This window comes from Leucoraja erinacea, unplaced genomic scaffold (genome assembly GCF_028641065.1).
Source record: "Leucoraja erinacea ecotype New England unplaced genomic scaffold, Leri_hhj_1 Leri_108S, whole genome shotgun sequence".
In the NCBI taxonomy this organism is placed as follows: Eukaryota; Metazoa; Chordata; class Chondrichthyes; order Rajiformes; family Rajidae; genus Leucoraja; species Leucoraja erinaceus.
Window position 1 is genome coordinate 18,594 of NW_026575330.1, and position 22,109 is coordinate 40,702.

At 47.0% G+C, this 22,109-nt stretch overlaps 1 protein-coding gene across 1 annotated transcript in view; it reads right to left on the reverse strand.

The window, feature by feature from the left end:
- The window catches only part of dhrsx (dehydrogenase/reductase (SDR family) X-linked), a 208,531-nt gene that overhangs the window by 14,274 nt on the left and 172,148 nt on the right, over nucleotides 1-22,109 (reverse strand). Inside the window, exon 6 of the mRNA XM_055665137.1 lies at nucleotides 11,788-11,995. Within this exon, the coding sequence (XP_055521112.1) occupies nucleotides 11,788-11,995 (208 nt within the window). The remainder of the gene's footprint in view (nucleotides 1-11,787; nucleotides 11,996-22,109) is intronic.

Here is a 22,109-nt window from a genome sequence, read left to right on the forward strand (position 1 = left end):
TTTTTCAATTACATTTCAATTTTGGTCGCCAAAATATAGGAAAAATGTCAACAAAATAGAGAGAGTGCAGAGGAGATTTACTAGAATGTTGCTGGGGTTTCAGCACCTAAGTTACAGAGAAAGGTTGAACAAGTTAGGGCTTTATTCTTTGGAGCGCAGAAGGTTAAGGGGGGGACTTGATAGAGGTCTTTAAAATGATGAGAGGGATAGACAGAGTTGACGTGGATAAGCTTTTCCCATTGAGAGTAGGGAAGATTCAAACAAAGGACATGATTTGAGAATTAAGGGCAGAAGTTTAGGGGTAACATGAGGGGGAACTTCTTTACTCAGAGAGTGGCAGCTGTGTGGAATGAGCTTCCAGTGAAGGTGGTGGAGGCAGGTTCGTTTTTATCATTTAAAAATAAATTGGATAGTTATATGGATGGGAAAGGAATGGAGGGTTATGATCTGAGTGCAGGTAGATGGGACTAGGTGAGAGTAAGTGTTCGGCACAGACTAGAAGGGTCGAGATGGCCTGTTTCCGTGCTGTAATTGTTATATGGTTATATGGTTAAAATCAGCACCCCGTTCCTGCTTTTTCCCCATATCCGTTAGCCCAAAGAGCCAAATCTAACTCTCTCTTGAAAACATCCAGAGAACCAGCCTCCACCGCCCTCTGAGGCAGGGAATTCCACAGACTCACAACTCTCTGGGTGAAAAAGTTTTTCCTCATCTCAGTCCCAAATGGCTTACACCTTATTCTTAAACTGTGGCCCCTGAGATCTTCGGTTTCCTCCCACACTCTAAGGACGTACAGGTTTGTAGGTTAATTGGCTTGGTGTAAATGTATAAAATGTCCCTAGTGTGTGTAGGATAGTGTTAATGTGCGGGGATCGCTGGTCCGCACGGACTCAGTGGGCCAAAGGGCCTGTTTCCGCGCTGTATCTCTAAATTAAATTAAAATAAAATAAATACTTTGAGGAGGAACTCTATGAATAGCTATGTCCCTCATTTGACCTCCTCTGTGCCCCACCTGGGCCCGCACCTAATTCTTCCCTCCCCCTCCCTCTACCTACATTCCTTCATCTGGCTTCACAATTCACTATTCTTCAATCTTTTTGCTCATACCTTCTGTTTCTTCATCTCTGGCCTTTGGCCAACCATTTGTCTATCAGCCTCCTCTCTCACCCCCCACCCCCACCACCCCACAATCAGTCTGAAGAAGAGTCCTGACTCAAAACATCACCTATCCATGTTTTACGAGGATGGAATTCCCTGCCACAGAGGGCAGTGGAGGCCAAGTCACTGGATGGATTTAAGAGAGAGTTAGATTCGGATATGGGGAGAAGGCAGGCACGGGTTATTGATTATGGAAGATCAGCCATGATCACAATGAATGGCGGTGCTGGCTCGAAGGGCCGAATGGCCTCCTCCTGCACCTATTTTCCATGTTTCTATGATGCTGCCTGGCCCCCTGAGCTACTCCAAACTCATCATGCCGGCTCATAAAATCAGCCAGCATAATGAAAGACTTGTCCCATCCCGGTCATTCCTTCTTCTCCCCGCTCCTGTCCAGCAGAATTTTAGACATACAACATGAAAACAGACCCTTCGGCCCTACGAGTGTTTGCCAACCAGTGATCACCCCGTACACAGCCACTATCCTACACGCTGGGGGCAATTTGCAAGTTTACAGGAGCTAATTAATCTACAAACCTGTACGACAGTGGAATGTGGGAGGAGACCAGAGTACCCGGAAAAAACCCCACGCAGATCACAGGGAGAACGTCCAAACTCCACACAGACAGCACACATGGTCAGGATGGAACCTGGGTCTCTGGTGCTGTAAGGCAGCAACTCTAGCGCTGCACCACCCTGCCGACCCACTGGGCTGCACTGTTCTATGTTCTATGTTAGCTTTCAAATAAGGTCCAGCTTTTAAATAGCAGAGGAACTCAAAAAGGGCAAACCACAGTGGTAGAGTTGCTGCCTTACATCGCCAGAGACCCCGGTCTCATCGGTAGTCTAACATCGGTAGTGGGGAAACTGCTAGAGTCAGTTATTAAAGATGGGATAGCAGCACATTTGGAAAGTGGTGAAATCATTGGACAAAGTCAGCATGGATTTACGAAAGGTAAATCATGTCTGACGAATCTTATAGAATTTTTCGAGGATGTAACTAGTAGCGTGGATAGGGGAGAACCAGTGGATGTGGTGTATCTGGACTTCCAGAAGGCTTTCGACAAGGTCCCACATAAGAGATTAGTATACAAACTTAAGCACATGGCATTGGGGGTTCAGTATTAATGTGGATAGAGAACTGGCTGGCAAACAGGAAGCAAAGAGTAGGAGTAAACGGGTCCTTTTCACAATGGCAGGCAGTGACTAGTGGGGGTACCGCAAGGCTCAGTACTGGGACCCCAGCTATTTACAATATATATTAATGATCTGGATGAGGGAATTGAAGGCAATATCTCCAAGTTTGCGGATGACACTAAGCTGGGGGGCAGTGTTAGGTGTGAGGAGGATGCTAGGAGACTGCAAGGTGACTTGGATAGGCTGGGTGAGTGGGCAAATGTTTGGCAGATGCAGTATAATGTGGATAAATGTGAGGTTATCCATTTTGGTGGCAAAAACGGGAAAGCAGATTATTATCTAAATGGTGGCCGATTGGGAAAGGGGGAGATACAGCGAGACCTGGGTGTCATGGTACACCAGTCATTGAAGGTAGGCATGCAGGTGCAGCAGGCAGTAAAGAAAGCAAATGGTATGTTGGCTTTCATAGCAAGAGGATTTGAGTATAGGAGCAGGGAGGTTCTACTGCAGTTGTACAGGGTCTTGGTGAGACCACCCCTGGAGTATTGCGTACAGTTTTGGTCTCCAAATCTGAGGAAGGACATTATTGCCATAGAGGGAGTGCAGAGAAGGTTCACCAGACTGATTCCTGGGATGTCAGGACTGTCTTATGAAGAAAGACTGGATAGACTTGGTTTATACTCTCTAGAATTTAGGAGATTGAGAGGGGATCTTATAGAAACTTACAAAATTCTTAAGGGGTTGGACAGGCTAGATGCAGGAAGATTGTTCCCGATGTTGGGGAAGTCCAGGACAAGGGGTCACAGCTTAAGGATAAGGGGGAAATCCTTTAGAACCGAGATGAGGAGAACTTTTTTCACACAGAGAGTGGTGAATCTCTGGAACTCTCTGCCACAGAGGGTAGTTGAGGCCAGTTCATTGGCTATATTTAAGAGGGAGTTAGATGTGGCCCTTGTGGCCAAGGGGATCAGAGGGTATGGAGAGAAGGCAGGTACGGGATACTGAGTTGGATGATCAGCCATGATCATATTGAATGGCGGTGCAGGCTCGAAGGGCCGAATGGCCTACTCCTGCACCTAATTTCTATGTTTCTATGTTTCTATGGTTCAAACCCGACTATGGGTGCTGCCTGTACAGCGTTTGTACGTTCTCCCCGTGACCCACGTGGACTTTCTCTGAGATCTTCGTTTCCCCCCCACACTCTAAAGAGGTACAGTTTTGTAAGTGAATTGGCTTCCGTTAAAATTGTAAATTGTCCCCAGTGTGTGTAGGATAGCGTTAGTGCGTGGGGATCGCTGGTCGGCGCGGCCGTGGTGGGCTGGGGGGCCTGTTTCCGCGCTGAATCTCCAAACCAGACAAAACTAAACAAGCCTTGTGAAGCTGGCATGAGATGGCACCGGGTCATTGTTACACTCGGCCGAGGACCAGCTCTTGGGGCTGTGGGATGAAGACCATTACTGGGGTGGCCAGAGCTTGTGGCCAAGAGCGGAACTCGCTATCAAAACATGGAGGGGACGGGGAACACAATTTATTTGTGCGGCCGTGCGCACATGCGCACACTCACACACACACGCGCGCGAAGCTTCGGAGGCTCAATCCAGCGCTAAATGCAGCTCAACTCTGTCTGTCTCACCGGGTTAACTACCGCCCTGTCTGGACTGACGGGACACCAGCGCTGCTTCTCCGTGCTGGCCATATTTCCCGCAAGTCCAGGCAGGTTTACCTGGCGGGACAGGCAGAGTTGAGCTGGGTTTAGCGCTGCTTCTCTGCTCTGGCTGTGGGTCCAGGGGGTACAGCTCCCGTCTGACTCCCGACCTCTATGGCCACCCGTGGGGGGGGGGGGGGGGGGGAGGGGGACACTCGGGACAGCACTGGAGACCCGGCCAGGATCGATCCTGCCTGCAGATGAGGCGCAGGTCTGTGCCACGTCTCCCTCCTCCAATCATCAGTCCCATCCCCACTGTCTCGCGGAAAGCGGAGATTTTAAAATCGGGATCACAAAAACTTGGGGGTATGTCCCCCACCTCTCAAAACATGGGGGGGGGGGGGGGGTCTGGCGGACGTGTCCCCTATGGCCCCCCCCCCCCCCGGGTTTTCCGCCCCTGCTTGTGTCAGCCGCACCAACGATCATCCTGAAGGACACACGTCACTTTATATTCAGGGTACGATCTGTGGATCTGTCACTTGCTTGTCCATCGTTGGCACCTTGCTAACATTCGACAAAGCTCTTTGCGTTGAGCTTTTGTGTGAGCGATAAGATAAGTGTAGTATCTGTGCTTTGCTATTTTTATTGCCAGCAGCAATGGACAGCAAGTGCGTGGCGGTTTAAGAGATTAAAGGATGCGTCACAGGGAGAGATTAGTATTTTAAAGTGGCGCATTCATATTTTGTGCTAATTGGTACAACGGCAATATGAATGATAGAGTCATAGAGTGATATAGTGTGGACAGTGGTGGACTAGCCAGGGTGTCAGCTTGCCCGATGGCAAGTGGGCCCCTGATGAAGTGGGCCCCCTTTGTCTCCTGGCAACCAATATTTTTAGACCCAGTCCGCCACTGAGTGTGGAAACAGGCCCTTCGGCCCAACTTGCCCACACCGGCCAACAATGTCCCAGCTACACTAGTCCCACCTGCTCACCTCCACACCGGTCACAACAATGTCCCAGCTACACTAGTCCCACCTGACTGCACTTGGTCCATATCCCTCCAAACCTGTCCTAGCCATGATCCTGTCTGACTGTTTCTTAAACATTGGGATAGTCCCAGCCTCAACTAGCCCTCTGGCAGCTTGTTCCATACATCCTTTGTGTGAAATCATCACCCCTCAGATTCCTATTAAATCTTTTCTCCTTCACCTTAAACCTATGTCCTCTGGTCCTCGATTCCCATACTCTGGGCAAGTGACCCTGTTCATCTACCTGATCTATTCCTCTCATTATTTTACTTCGGAGTCACGTGAGTGATTCCATGAAGAGCCCGCTCAGCACGCATGCGCGGCATTACGTTTCAGCAGGCGACAGCGGCAGCCGGGAGTCAGGCGCTCCCGCTACAAGCCTGAAAGAGGAAGCTTTAGGCAAGTACTTACCTTACCGTTTAACCAGCGACTCGCGTCTGTTTGTTGCTCCAGGTGGAGCAAAGCAGCAGACGCAAGCGGCCCCCGTTGGACTCCGGGGAAGGAGCGTTCCGTTCGCGGAAGGGGGAGAGACGCCACCAGGACCGCACACGCTGCGGTCCACAGACAGAGCTGCGCCGGTGCCAGTCCAGTCGCAAGCGACCCCCGTTGGACTCCGGGGAAGGAGTGTTCCGTTCGCGGAAGGTGGAGAGACGGCACAGGACCACACACGCTGCGGTCCACGGACAGAGGTGCGCCGGTTTCCAGTCCAGAGGCACAGCGAGAGTCAAGCGCTCCCGCTACAGTTCAAGGAATAAGACTCTCCAAGAAACCTGTCCCCAGCTCGGCTCCAACAGACAGGCGTCTCATCAGTGGGGGACAGAGGGCGGTAGGACCGCCATCCCCGACACCGAGCCGAGCCCAGTTCCACTAGCGCCTGAGCAGCGGACTGGATGTCAAGACATCCGGCCGGTTGTATCCGATTCACCGGACGGGGACGTCTCACCGCCCGCTTAGGGCAGAGACAGCCGCCTGAACCGCATGGAGCGGCTCGTGGAGCATAAGCTCCAGCAAGACTTGCAGGAGCAGTTTCGCAGAGGGAATCCAGGCACTCCCTCCACAGTGCCTCATGCACTGGCCATTGCTTTCTCCTCATCCGAGGACAGCTTTGGCGACCAGAGCTGGGCTGGTCAAGAAGAGGGGCACTGGCTGAACAACATCAGGAGTATGCTTGAGGTACAGGAACAGGAGGAGCTGCTGGGTGTGGCCGCTATGTGGTTTCACCACGAGCGAAATGGCCAGCCTACTGCCTGTCTTTTCCAAAAAACCTCTCCAAGACAGGTAGCCATGAGGCGTTGGTTTCATCACGCCACCCCTAAATTGCATTTACTCAAAGTGCCCGCCATTATTGGGGGATACATTGAGCAGCGCATTTATCCCAAATATCTCAAAATTGCATTTGATACCCTGACGTCGGCTATCCATGTCCACCTGCTCATTCCAGAAGTGCAGGGTAGTATGGCAAAACACCTGACCCTACTGTTCAACTTCTCAAGGGAAGTCACAAACCTGCCCTCAATCTATGAATTAACAGGATTATGAGGATGCCGACCTCACAAGCACAGATCCTGCTACCTGGCATTTACCAAACCAGTCCTAAAAAACTGGTAAAAGGGTTCAAACTATTCGGCACAAGAGGGCAGAGTCTGGAATGAGCACCACACTAAACCAGACAGCAGTGCCTCTACGCATCCACCAGGGGCGTCTACCTCATCGTACTGGTGAAAGCTCGGGGCCTGCATGCCAATCCCGTAAGCCTTTTAGGCCACGGCCCCAGAGCAGGCCCCATGAAAAAAATGCGCACACCCCCCAACAAACATCGTCCCTACAAGAACAAGGAACCAGAAACCGAAGAAAACAACAGTGAAGACAGATAAGTATGGTTCCTACCGTCACATAAAGGTGAAGGGTTGTACTAACAAGGGGTGGGTGAATCACGCCTGGTTAGGAAGCTATCACTCTTGGTAGTTATATACCAAAAAATATATACAAGGGGAATAGAATTAATATCTTGCCACCAATTTGGATATACCACAATTACCTGGATGGAGTAACAATAATGAGCATTGCCATTTTCATTCCCTGCACATCTCGCGTGTGTATGTGACAAATAAACTTGATTTGAGTATTAAATTGGCATTTAAGTCGAAGCTATTCCAGAATCAACCAGCCCTGACACTTAAGAAACATTCCGTCATGGCATGTCTATATATTAACGACAGACTATCCTTGGATACAGCTTATTAGCTACTAACTTATTTAGCGGGCTCTGTCATATATCCAGATATTTACATTGACCATCCACAACTTTGTCATCTGGTATTCATTAGGACTATCAGTTATGGTAACATTTAACCTCCAATCAACTACGTGGCAAAGTAACTGGGATAGTAGCAGCATTACCAGCTACTGAACATTGTACCTTTCCTATGAGCTGAGATACTAGTGTTCAAACTATCTCCATACCTGTAATATGGGGGCAAATGGACTAATCTGGAGTGTTGTCATGGAATTTATCTGCATAGGAAGGATTATGGTTGTACACTTCCACCTGTTTTGAGTAACATCTTATGTGTCCTGATGTTTTACTGAGCTTGTAATACTTAGTGCCAATGCGAATTGACTTAAACGTGTTATATATTAACTTACTTACTTCTAGTGAAGCATTTGCTCAGTAATCCACCAATTTTGCATGTTCGTTTATAAGTTAACAACATCACAGTGGTGGCATATACCAAACCACTTGGGCGTAGAACATCGATATTAGGTGACAATTTAGTAACAATTGGTAACCGTGAAAAAGCTACTTATCTTAACTACTAAACCAGGTTCGCTTCTTAATAAACAGACACCACACAAACTGTTTTGGTAGACCAGTTCAAAACTTTACTTAACATCGGCCGATGGAAGGGAGCGAGGATTCCAGCTAAGTGACCAATGTAGACACTCAACTGTCCCCAGTCCTCTTCCTCGAACAACAGAATTACATTGCTTTAAATAGGTTTTTTGTCCCCTTATCACATTCCACAGACATTAGTCATGGTCAGAAGTACTGGAAAAGGTTTCCACAGAATGCATCACATCAAACCTTTTTTTACATGGTACAAGATATACTAAAAACATCGTATATCTTCTTTGTCACTTGGTCCCTCATAAACATAGACCATCTGTTTACAAAGATGTGACCACCTATGTCTCTCTTCCTCTATCACCTCCTCCCCCATAAACATTGGTCATTTGATCTCTACTTCAAAGATATCTTTAGCTGCTTCACTTGGGAGACAATGTTATCTCTCACACCCCCCAACCTGAGGAAAGCCTAATTTGACACTAAATATAAGCTGTAAGCTAGCCCAGAAACCAATTTAATATTTTTAACTAAAATTCGGCTTCATCAACCGTATGTTGTCAAACATGTTTGACCATCAGTAACTTACCTATCAGGTGAGCTAAATACTGTAAACATACATTTAAACCAAAAATATTTGCTGAAATTACTAAGCAATATGGACACCAGATATCGATTTCCTTATATACAATTAAATCGCCACGTACTAACCTACGTCGCATGAAACCAATCTCAAGGCAGCGGCGATGGATACATTCCCGCGTATTGAGGGGTGGGGGGGAAATCTAATCTCTATGTTCTCCCTTCCTCCTCCCTCTTCAATAGGTACTACGGCTTCATCAGTCGGGTACTACGCAAATTACAGTGGACCAAGTCCACAGGCATGGTTCCCAGTGATCCTCGATATGGTCATTCAAAGAATTGCAGAATTGGGAAGACCACTGCTGTGTTTGGATCAGCAGCGCTATCAACATGATGACAGCATTCCGTCGCATATCCTAGGGAACATACCTGAGGAACATCAAGAAATGGGACACTGTTCCAAAACAGGAACTACACATTCAACTACAACAAAAAACTGTACTGGAGCTCCTGGCAGGTCTTCACCACAATGAAGGAAATGTTCTGTCAGCCTACTCAACTTGGGCACCACGACAACAGGGTAAAGGGTACCACTCACTGGTGATCAGATACAGGAGAGGTATATTCAATCCATTCCTCAGAAATAGGTACACCCAAATTGTGATGTCAGTGAAACCCTGATGTACCTTAGGGGATGATCACCAGCCAGGTCACTCACCCTGGAACAGCCTACCCTGAAGATGGACATGCTGGTGGCCTTACCTCAACACAAAGAGCCAGTTCTCCCATCTACTGCAATTGGCCAACATGGTTATAACACCAGATAGTGTCACATTTCCAATTCAAGGGTTGGCCAAACAGAACAGACCTGGAACATCAGGTCCAGTCATGAAATTCCGGGCATACCCACCTGAACCACGTTTTATGTGTCATGACCCACTTAGAGATCTACATCGACACAATAAGGAATACCGAGGGAGAGGAAAAAGCCTTATGGGTCAGCCACAAGAAACCTCTTGGTCGGGTGACGAGCCAAATTATCTCTAGTGGCTCAAGCAGGTACTGGGAGTTGCTGGAGTAAATACTAACGTGTATAAGTCTTATTCCACCAGGACAGCTTCCACGTCAGTAACTAAGAGGATGGACGAGCCTATGGACCACATCCTGGCTACAGCAGGGTGGTCTAGGGAGTATACGTTCCAAACTTTTATAACAAACCACTGACAGAACCTGTATCGTTTGCAGAAAAAGAATCTGCAAAAAATATATAATTTAAGCCCGGGGGAGCATTTGGTCTTGTTGTTGTTAATAACACCATTATTGTTTTACATACAGATTCATGGTTGATTACGATAACATACTTCCTCCCTCGAATGACTTCGGCAGTGAGTGTGAACTGTTACACGGTTTGAAATCACAGAGCTTTAAAGTCTTCACGTAGTCACTCACGTGACTCCAAAGTAAAATAGTAAGATTAAACGAGAACTTACTAGTTTGAAGTTTGATCTGTATTTTATGAGGGGTTATGATGCGGGATTACGTGCCCTCCGCTCCCACCCTCAATAATATGGGTCAAACTGATGAACTGATATCTCCTTGTCTTTACTATGTTTACTTCAATAACTGTGTCTATCTGTGATTCCACACCGCTGCTTTGAAGTATGCCGCGCATGCGCGCTGAGCGGGCTCTTCACGTAATCCCTCATTGTAACTACTCATAAAATACAGATCAAACTTCAAACTGGTAGGTTCTCGTTTAATCTTACTATTTTATACACCTCGACAAGATCACCCCTCATCCTCCTGCGCTCCAAGGAATAGAGACCCATGCTACTCAACCTCTCCCTATAGCTCAGACCCACTGGTCCTGGCAACATCCTCATAAATCTTGACAATCCATATCCTCATGGATTCAGTTTCATAGTCATAGAGTCATACAGTGTGGGAACAGGCCCTTCAGCCCAACTTGCCCACACCGGCCCTCAAGTCCCATCTACACTAGTCCCATCTTTGTCCCCCAACTCTGTACCTCGGTGACTGCCAGTCACCCCCCCCCTCGGACACACCTTCCCCCATAAAAATTGCACTTCTACGACCTTATGTACGTATATATATTTATAGCTATGTTCGCTCTTCTGCATTTCGTTGCATTTCTATGCTAACTGCATTTTGTTGTCTCTGTACTGTACAGTGCACAATGACAATAAAGATTGAATCTGAATCTGAATCATCTGCCTGCATTTGGCCCGTATCCCTCTAAGCCTGCCCAATCCATGTACCTGTGTAAATATTTCTTATGCGTTGCGATTGTACCTACTACCTGGCCAGTCCACCACTGTCCACACTATATCAACTACTTTCTCCAGCAGCTCGTTGCATACACTCACCCTAACTCGGTGTGGAAATAATTACCCCTCAGGTTCCTAATAAATGCTTAAATATCTATATATTAACCAGTAAAAGTGCAGCAGGGGAACAAAAGTGCAGCACAGGTTCCGTGCCGTCCACACATTAACACCATCCTACACCCACTGGGGATCATTGTTACATTTGCACCAAGCCAATTAACCTACAAACCTGTACGTCTTTGGAGTAGGGGAGAAAGCCCACGCGGGTTACAGGGAGAATGCATTAACCCCGTAACCCGTAGTCGGGATCGAACCCGGGTCCTCAGCGCTACATTCACTGTAAATAGGTACACATGACAATAAAATGTCATTTGATCATTGATTGGATGGACGATGTTTCAGACTGAGTCTGAAGACGGGACTGAACCCGATGCATTGCCCATGCTTTCCCTCCACTGAGGCTGAGCCTGACCCGTTGAGTTGCTCCAGCTCTCTGAGTTTTGATCAAGGTAAGTTGATTTCAGGAGTCAATCATGGTTGGCACGGTGGCACAGTGGCGCAGCGGTAGAGTTGCTGCCTTCCAGTGCCCGGGCACCAGCTTTCAACAGAGAGCTAGATAGGGCTCTTAAAAATCGCGGAGTCAGGGGAGATTGGGGATGATCAGCCATGATCACATTGAATGGCAGTGCTGGCTCGAAGGGCCAAATGGCCTACTCCTGCACCTAATGTCTATTGTCTATTGGGACCCGGGTTCGATCCTGATTGCGGGTACTTGTCTGTACGGAGTTTGCACGTTCTCCCCGTGGCTTTTCTGCGATATCTTCGGTGTCCTCCCACACTCCAAAGACGTACAGCATAGGTTAATCGGCTAGGAATAAACGTACATTTTCCCTGGTGTGTGTGTGTGTGTGTGTGCGTGTGTGCAGGGCAGTGTTAATGTGCGGGGATCGCTGGTCGGCGCGGACCCGGTGGGCTGAAATTCTGCGCTGTATTTCTAAAACTAAACTGAACAGCCGGGCGAAATGCAGAGAAAAAGCCTCGTACCTTGAAGAGCAACCAGGAAGTCAGCCACTTGCACAGTTTGAAGAGCCAGGTGGTGTGCTTGTAGAGGTCAGTACTGACCACCCCCGGGTCCACCACGTTGGAAGTCACGTAGCTCCCGTCGGCCGCTAGGCGTTGCTGCAGTTGGTAGGAGAAGAGGACCAGGGCAAGCTTGCTCTGGGCATAGGCCCCGTGGGACGAGTAACCGCGCCTGCACAGAAAATAAACACACCAGGTTTGTATTGGGTCAATAGTGTGGTGCCCACATTAGACAATAGACAATAGGTGCAGGAGTAGGCCATTTGGCCCTTTGAGCCTGCACCGCCATTCAATGTGATCATGGCTGATCATCCACAATCAGTACCCCGTTCCTGCCTTCTCCCCATATCCCCCTGACTCCGCTATCTTTAAGAGCCCTATCTAGCTCTCTCTTGAAAGCATCCAGAGAACCGGCCTCCACCGCCCTCTGAGGCAGAGAATTCCACAGACTCACCACTCTCTGTGAGAAAAAGTGTTTCCTCGTCTCCGTTCTAAATGGCTTACCCCTTATTCTTAAACTGTGGTGGCCCCTGGCTCTGGACTCCCCCAACATCGGGAACATGTTTCCTGCCTCTAGCGTGTCCAAGCCCTTAACATAATCTTATATGAGATCCCCTCTCATCCTTCTAAACTCCTGAGTGTACAAGCCCAGCTGCCCATTCTCTCAACATACGACCCGCCATCCCGGGAATTAACCTTGTAAACCTACGCTGCACTCCCTCAATAGCAAGAATGTCCTTCCTCAAATTAGGGGACCAAAACTGCACATATTCTTCTTGCGCATGGCGTGCATAGCCTAAAGTTGTAGGACAACTTGTTCTATTTGATCTTATTTGATTGTGCACGCCAGGTTGATTGCATATAACCATATAACAATTACAGCACGGAAACAGGCCATCTCGACCCTTCTAGTCCGTGCCGAACATGTATTCTCCCCTAGTCCCATACACCTGCGTTCAGACCATAACCCTCCATACCTTTCCCGTCCATATAACTATCCAATTTATTTTTAAATGATAAAAACGAACCTGCCTCCACCACCTTCACTGGAAGCTCATTCCACACAGCCACCACTCTCTGAGTAAAGAAGTTCCCCCTCATGTTACCCCCTATACTTCTGTCCCTTAATTCTCAAGTCATGTCCCCTTGTTTGAATCTTCCCTACTCTCAGTGGGAAAAGCTTATCCACGTCAACTCTGTCTATCCCTCTCATCATTTTAAAGACCTCTATCGTCCCCCCTTAACCTTCTGCACTCCAAAACATAAAGCCCTAACTTGTTCAGCCATGCATTCATCAAAACAGGGCGGAAAATGTGAAGGTTGCAATCTTCCACCTTGAGACATAGAGAATCGGGTCAGTGGAGGGAGAGTTACAAAGAATAGGCTGGAGAATTCAATGCTTTATGTTTTGTAAGCCAAGAGCTACCCAGAGATGAATCCTTGTTTTATCGCAGGTACCTTATTATACAGCGTGGAAACAGGCCCTTTGGCCCCTTGCCCATACCGACCAACATCTCCCATCTACACCCGTCCCACCTGCCTGCCATTGGCCCCTGTCCCTCTCAACCTATCCTTGTATTTGTCCAGGAAGAGATTGCAGATGCTGGTTTAAAATGAAGAAAGACACAAAAAAGCTGGAGTAACTCAGCCGGCTGGACAGGCAGCATCTCTGGAGAGAGGGAATGGGTGACGTTTCAGGTCGAGACCCTTCTTCAGACTGGCTAAGGGTAAGGGAAACGAGAGATATAGACGATGATGTGGAGAGATAAAGAACAAAGAATATAAGATACGCTAAAAAAAAGATGATGGTAGGCCATTGTTAGCTGTTTGTAGGGTGAAACGAAAAGCTAGTGCGACTAATATGACATGGTGTTCCTTAATTGTACTTGTCTAATTGTTTCTTAAACATTGCAATAGTCCCAGCCTCAACTACCTCCTCTGGTAGCTCATTCCATACACCCACCACCGCTTGCAGGAAAAAGTTACTCTTCAGATTCCCATTAAATCTTTCCCCCCTTCACCTTCAACCTTATGCTGAACAAGACTCAGTAATAACACAAGGCATCGATCATCATTACACACGGTAATGAGGGCAAGGGGTTGACGACACTGTGATCAGGTTACCAGATTATTATCTGGAGGCAGAGAGCATTGATCCAGGGATATACAGCGTCAATGAGAACAACCAAGAATCGGTCAAACTGTCCTAACAACCCAGCTGGTTCATTTGGGGAACCTGTCATTCTAAAGCGCCTGTCCCACTTACACGAATGTGGCTCACAAATTACGCAACCTTGTGGTCGCTTGAGGCGTGCGGGCACCGTATGGCCGCGCGGGGCCGGTCCCACTTAGAAGTGCGGAGTTGTGCGGGGCTGGTCCCGAGATCGCCGCGGGGCTCCGAAATTCTGGCAGTGGCCGAAATCTTCGCGCGCCAACGGCCTGTCGGCACGCAGGCGCATTGTGGTCGTACGCTGCGTCTTGACGTCCTACGCAGCGTCTTGATGGCGTACGCCTAGCGCGTGGCGTTGCGCGATGTCGTCACCGCCCGGCGTGGCATTGCGTGACGACGTCACTGCCCGACGCCGTGCGATGCCCAAATTCAGTCAGCCCGACACCTGCCCGTACTTGGCGCAAACTTCGCGTGAATTCCGCTTCCGTTCGGTCGCGCCAAACGCATGCAATCGCATGAAAGTGGGACAGGCACTTAACCTCATCTGGTTCAGATAACCAGAGAGCAGTGCTGAACGACTATCTACCTCTTTGGTGACCCTCGGACTATCCTTGATACAGGCACATGCAGTGAGTAATTAATCAGGTTGGGCGGTCAGTCTCTTTGGTCAATCGGCTTTTAAAAATCTTGAAAACCGCGCGCGCGCCGATTGTTCTCTCCCAGGTGATCTGTCGGTCGGCTTTTAAAACAAACCTGCTCTACACATACGCAGTAGGCAGCTGCGCAGCACATGCACGCAGTCCACAGTATAAAGACAGAATTTCAGCTGCCTTTATAGACCGTTGCCACTGATGGCTTGAAGATTCAGATTCAGATTCAATTTAATTGTCATTGTCAGTGTACAGTACAGAGACAACGAAATGCATTTTGCTTGGACTTTGCTTGCGTTACCTTGCACTAAACCCTTATCATTGAAGCAACGTTGATGGCATGTGAGTAGCACATACTTCCGTGTGTTAAATGTACCGCGGATGAAAGGCACGGGAGAATTATGCCGATCGAAAAGATCGATCACTTAGGTAAGCATAATTCTCCCGTGCCTTTACTATTTATATTTAATAGTTACTATTTTATAATTTTATTAAGGGTAGGCACTGCCCACCTTGCCTACCCTGATGGCACGCGCCTGCCTTGATCGGACTTTGCTTGCGTTACCTTGCACTAAACCCTTATCATGTATCTATATACTGTAAATAACTGTAAATTGTAACACTGTACACTGTAAATGACTGTATACACAGAGAGTTGTGAGTCCGTGGAATTCTCTGCCTCAAAAGGCGGTGGAGGCCGGTTCTCTGGATGCTTTCAAGAGAGAGCTAGATAGGGCTCTTAAAAATAGTGGAGTCAGGGGATATGGGGAGGAGGCAGGAGCGGGGTGCTGATTGTGGATGATCAGCCATGATCACATTGAATGGCGGTGCTGGCTCGAAGGGCCGAATGGCCTACTATTGCACCTATTATCTATTGACTATTGTCTATAAAGGTTGATGGGTGTAAGGAAAGAGCTACCGGAGGAGGTATTTGAGGCAGGTACTATCGCCGCGGATTGTTGTCTGAACGGAGTTTGTACATTCTCCCCGTGACCTGTGTGGGTTTTCTACGATATCTTCGGTTTCCTCCCACACTCCAAAGATGTACAGATTTGTAGGTTAATTGGCTTGGTATACGTAAAAATTGTCCCTAGTGTGTGTAGGATAGTGTAGCCATGTTACAACATTTACCTTCAGCGGTGCTGCAGTTCTGCTACTGGCCGTGTGCACGACTTTGGCGCCTTTGAGGGGGGGGGGCGGGTTTAAAATGCCATTTTCTCCTGCTTATCGGAGGCGGATTTCCTCGGCCTGCCAGCTGCTAAAGAACAATCGATCGGACTTCAGTTCCCGATTTTTTAATTTATTTAATTGCGAGACAATTTAATAATTACATTAAAATAAAAAGCAACTTCTAACGCCCTCAACGCCTACAATGTGACGGATCGTATGAACGGGACAAAACAAAATGTAAGTCATTTATTTTACATATAAACTTGTTTCTTGTGATGGCTTTAATCACATTTTAGGATGCGAAAATGTGATTTGGGCCCCATACAAACAGGCAGTGTTTTTCCTGCTGATATAACCATATAATATAACATATAATCATATAACAATTACAGCACGGAAACAGGCCATCTCGACCCTTCTAGTCCGTGCCGAACACATAATCTCCCCTAGTCCCATATACCTGCGCTCAGACCATAACCCTCCATTCCCTTCCCATCCATATAACTATCCAATTTATTTTTAAATGATAAAAACAAACCTGCCTCTACCACCTTCACTGGAAGCTCATTCCACACAGCTACCACTCTCTGAGTAAAGAAGTTCCCCCTCATGTTACCCCTAAACTTCAGTCCCTTAATTCTCATGTCATGTCCCCTTGTTTGAATCTTCCCTACTCTCAGTGGGAAAAGCTTTTCCACGTCAACTCTGTCTATCCCTCTCATCATTTTAAAAACCTCTATCAAGTCCCCCGTTAACCTTCTGCGCTCCAAAGAATAAAGCCCTAACTTTTTCAACCTTTCTCTGTAACTTAGTTGCTGAAACCCAGGCAACATTCTAGTAAATCTCCTCTGTACTCTGTCTATTTTGTTGACATCCTTCCTATAATTAGGCGACCAAAACTGTACACCATACTCCAGAATTGGCCTCACCAATATAGGGATCAAATTCACCGCAAATGCAACGTTCCAATCGATCGCATTCCAGAAAAACCCACTCGCAAGATGATTTAAATGCTCTTTTTGTTTGGACAATCATGTCACAAGAGCATCTAAATCGTCTATATTTTGTGTCATTGTCTATATTTTTATACTAAATATCAGTTTTAGTCCCATGTGCAAAAAAATTATAATTTTAATTATATTCCGTGGATGTTTCTAGATTAATTTATGGGAATTAAACATTAAATTCCTTCCATCTGGCATATAAATTCATGACAGTGAGAGTTTAAAATCATGTTATATTGTGAATTCTTGTGTGAATGGGATTAGTTTGTTATTTGGATACTTAGGCTATTTAAAAAATATGTCCTTTGCTTAAGAAATGAAATCTACAGGACATTCTTATTGGGGAAAGTAGTAGGCAGAAAGGCATGTCATGTGTGGTGTGAAGAGCAAAAACTTGTAGTTTACAATGCCAAAATTGAAAAGTTGAGGAAAAACAAGGTGTACAGAGTTGCTTATTGATTACAATCTGAGGAGTAGGATGATGCTACTGATTATGATATGCCAATGTACCAGCTAGCAACTGATCTTCTCCATATTGCTAGAAATTGCAATTTATTTACCTATCTGTTACGGATTTACATCATATAATACAATAATATTAAAGTTCTGATCTTCAGAATATCACATTTTTGAATTTTCAAGGCAGTCTGGGTGTTTATTACTATTCCGTCACAGTCAGTTTTTGTAATTAACTACAATTAGGTAATTAACTAATTATATGCTTTAATTTCAGGTCATCCAAGTAAGATGTGTTATATTTGTTTCAGAATGCTTCAATCTATAATAATTGAAAATTTCATTCAGCTCTCTTGATTTTTAAGAAGGTTATGGGCTTTTGACTGTCCTCGATCACAGCTTTTGTGTTAAGTCAATGGAAAAGCAATAGGGAACAAGGTGCTGATTTCCGAGTATGGAAATGGCCATAACTTTTTTAATACTGAAGATATGAAAGAGAATTAGGTGTCAAATTAAACTTCTTTTTGTGCTTTATCTGATGGGATAAATTGCAGACTTGGTTTAATCGCTGGTCGGCACGGACCCGGTGGGCCAAAGGGCCTGTTTCCGCGCTGTATCTCTAATCTAAACTAAACTAATATTTACACTATCTTGCACACCTATGAGCCTCTGAACTGGAGTTGTTGTATGCAGCGTACTGTACACACCATCAAATGCAGTATACAGACACTATCGTACCCAGTATATAAACAATGTACCCAGTGTAGTCATGTAGTTATGCACACAACAAGATGCCACTCTTAATACTCTGACTTACATTAATCGGACAATATCAAACATAGAGACTTATGGCCTCCCCGTGTTAAAGATAGTGGAGTCAGGGGATATGGGGAGAAGGCAGGAACGAGGTACTGATTGTGGATGACTGGTCCACTAGGGGCGTTGCCCTGGCAGCAGCCTCTACCTACAGCCTGTCTGTAATTTCCATCTTTTTTATTATTTTTAGTTAGTCCAAAGTCTGTTTTGGGGGGAAACTTTTACTTTTCTATGTGGGGGAGGGGGGCAGGGTAAGGGGGAAACCGTTTCCCAGTCTCTTCCTGGCGGGGACGCGACTATTTCTCCGAGTCGCGTCCTCATCCCCACCTCACGGCCTACCAGCTGGATCGGAGCGGCCTTTCCTGCCGCGGACCGGGATCCGGACCAGGGCTGCTACAACGGCGGCGCAGCGCTGGAGTCAACGCGGAGCGGGCGATGCCTACCTGGGTCGCCGTTTGGACCTCCGGAGCGTTGGGCCGTTGCTCCAACATCGTGAAGCTCTGGTGCGGAGAGCTTCCAACGCGGGCGGCGCTGAACAACATCGTGGAGACCTGGGGCGCCTTGCAGAGGGCCTACAGCAGCAGTCTCCACCCGGCGCGGCCTGCGGACTTTGGAAGCCGCCGACTCCGGTAGGAGGGGGCCGACTCTGGTGTCCACGCCGCTGAGGACGTCCCGCAGCCCCGACGTCGGACTTGTATCATCCCGGCGAGCGGTCCTGAACATCGGGCCGCCCGTAGCTGCAACTGTGGAGTGCTTGGGGAGACCCTGACCACGGGGAACAGTGGGAAGAGACTGACTTTGGTGCCTTCCCACACAGTGGGAAACTTTGGTTCTGCTGTGTGGGGATGTTTTGTGTGAATTCTATAGTGTGTTGAGTCCTGTTTATTTTTATTGTATGGCTGTATGGGAATTCATTTCACTGTGCCATCTGGCACACGTGACAATTAAATTCATCTTGTATCTTGTATCTTGAGAAGGCAGGAACGAGGTACTGATTGTGGATGATCAGCCATGATCACATTGAATGGCGGTGCTGGCTCGAAGGGCTGAACGGCCTACTCCTGCACCTATTGTCTATTGTCTATTGTTAATTCACCAGAATCTTTCTGTACATTAAATACAAAATTAATAAAATCAACCATGCACTGAATTGAGTTACAACAGGATTTCCGAATAATCCCTGGGCAGTAGTTAAGTCTGGGCGGTTTAGATGTCTTAGACTTAGAATGATCGATGGTTGGTGGTGATCACGAGCTAATGTCCCAAATTAGTTGCAGATTCACTATTTGGTCCTGGCTGAGATGTACGGATGATGTACAAAATCAGCGTGACATTTCCTCTGTCCTGCTGCTAAATGCACAAGCAACAAAAGTCACACAGATAAGGACAGGGTATTATCATGCCGGGTTCCTCCTGTGCTTCAGCAGGCAGCAGTTAGCATCGTTTCTCAGCGGTCTACAACCAGACATGTTAAATGCCTCTCATTACCCAGGGCCCTGATGGAAACATAGACACATAGTAGGTGCAGGAGTAGGCCATTCGGCCCTTTGAGCAAGCACCGCCATGCTGAGAGAATGGAGCGACTGGGCTTGTATTCTCTGGAATTTAGGATGAGAGGGGATGTTATTGAAACATATAAGATTATTAAGGGTTTGGACACGCTAGAGGCAGGAAACATGTTCCCGATGTTTGGGGGAGTCCAGAACCAGTTTAATAATAAGGGGTAAGCCATTTAGAACAGACATGAGGAAACACTTTTTCACACAGAGAGTTGCGAGTCTGTGGAATTCTCAGAGGGCAGTGGAGGCAGGTTTTCTGGATACTTTCAAGAGAGAGCTAGATAGGGTTCTTAAAGATAGCAGAGTCAGGGGATATGAGGAGAAGGCAGGAACAGGGTACTGATTGTGGATGATCAGCTATGATCAAATTGAATGGCGGTGCTGGCTCGAAGGGCCGAATGGCCTACTCCTGCACCTAGTGTCTATTGTCTATTGTCAATATGATCATGACTGATCAGCTAAAATCAGTACCCCGTTCCTGCTTTTCCCCCCATATATCTTGATTCCTTTAGCCCTAAAAACTAAATCAAACTCTCTTGAAAACATCCAGTAAATTGGCCTGCACTGCCTTCTATGGCAGAGAATTCCACAGATTCACAACTCTCTGGGTGAAAACATTTTTCCTCATCTCAGTCTACCCCTTATTCTTAAACTGTAACCCCCTGGTTCTGGACTCACCCAACATCGGGAACATGTTTCCTGCATCTAGCCTGTCCAATCCCTTAACAATTTTATATGCTTCTATAAGATGCCCTCTCATCCTTCGAAATTCCAGAGTATACAAGCCCAGTCGACCCATTCTTTCATCATATGTCAGTCCCGCCATCCCGGGAATTAATTTGGTGAACCTAAGCTGCACTGCCTCAATAGCAATAATGTCCTTCCTCAAATTAGGAGACCAAAATTGCACGCAATACCCCAGGTGTGGTCTCACCAGGGCCCTCACCAAGGGCCTCCTTGCTTCTAAACTCAAATCCACTCACAAAGAAGGCCAACATGCCATTAGCTTTCTTCACTGCCTGCTGTACCTGCATGCTTACTTTCAGTAACTGGAAACCGGGCAGTGTTTTGAAGACAGTCCAAAGTCTACAATCCTCAGAGGACAATAATCGATAAACCCCAGGAACACAGAGCAAAGGGCCTATCCAGATTGTATAAATCTGCAGAAGAGCTTTGAGAGGATTCTCACGATAAAAGTTGTGGAGAAGATTTCTGAGGCTGTTGCCAGGACTCGAGGGCCTGAGTTAAAGGGAGAGGTTGAGCAGGCTGGGCCTCCTTGAAGCGCAGGAGGATGATGGGTGATTTGATAGAGGTGTATAGATCAGGTAGATGCATAGAGTCTCTTGCCCAGAGTAGGGGAATCGAGGACCAGAGGACATAGGTTTAAGGTGAAGGGGAAAAGATTGAATAGGTATCTAAGGGGTATCTTTTTCTCGTAAAGGGTGGTAGGTGTATGGAACAAGCTGCCAGAGGAGGTAGATGAGGCTGGGACTATCCCAATGTTTAAGATGCAGTTGGGCAAGTATGTACATGGATGGGACAGGTTTGGAGGGATATGGACCAAACGCAGGCAGGTGAGACTAGTGTATCTGGGACACGGTTTGGGCAAGTAGGGCCGAAGGGCCTGTTTCTATGACTCTATCTCACGCTGATTTCTCAGTGTTGCTCCTTTAGTCAAGCAACGACAGCAAGTTCAGGTTGACAACGCACAGACAGATTACAAGGATGTTTAAATCAGACAGCTATTTCGTTCTGCCTAATGATGTAGTACATAACAGTGCCATTAGCAGAAACTTACTGATAAATGAACGATGCACTCTGAACACCAGCCTTACACATTTCACAGATTCACCAGCACTTTGACATGCATCAACATTAGAGAGGTGTCAGCACCAAAGCTGCTGTATCACTGTGTCATATGCTGGATCATAGTGTAACAAGCCATCGACGGAACAGGGAATGATCAATTGCCTTGTGACCCGTTACTGGATGTGGCCTTTGGAACAAGGCGCTAAAAAGTGTGTCGTCTAGGTATCTGCAACCTTCTCCTTGCATATGGCGTGCGTGCACAGCCTAAAGTTGTGGATCAAGGGTGGACATCCAGGCCAGGGCACCATCAGTTACTAGGTCCACACATACTAGGTCCACACAGTCCAAAAGTCGTGTACAAAGGTTATTTTTATGAAGATATTACAGGTTTGGTGTACGTGCGAGTTTGATGCACTCTAACATAAAGTAATTGTTGCTGCTGTTGAACGAGGTTGTTGACTCGCGGCCTTGAGCTAAGTTTCTGCTGCTGTTGTAGGACACACCCCTTTAAATGATGACATTCTCTTCAGGCCAAACGCAGTCACGTGACCGTTCCAGTTCTGGTGACGAGGGTTCGATCAGTAAGTGGCTTGACCACCAGGTGGCGCCACAATTTGCTTTATAAATGTTGCAATTCAATGAATCAATAGTG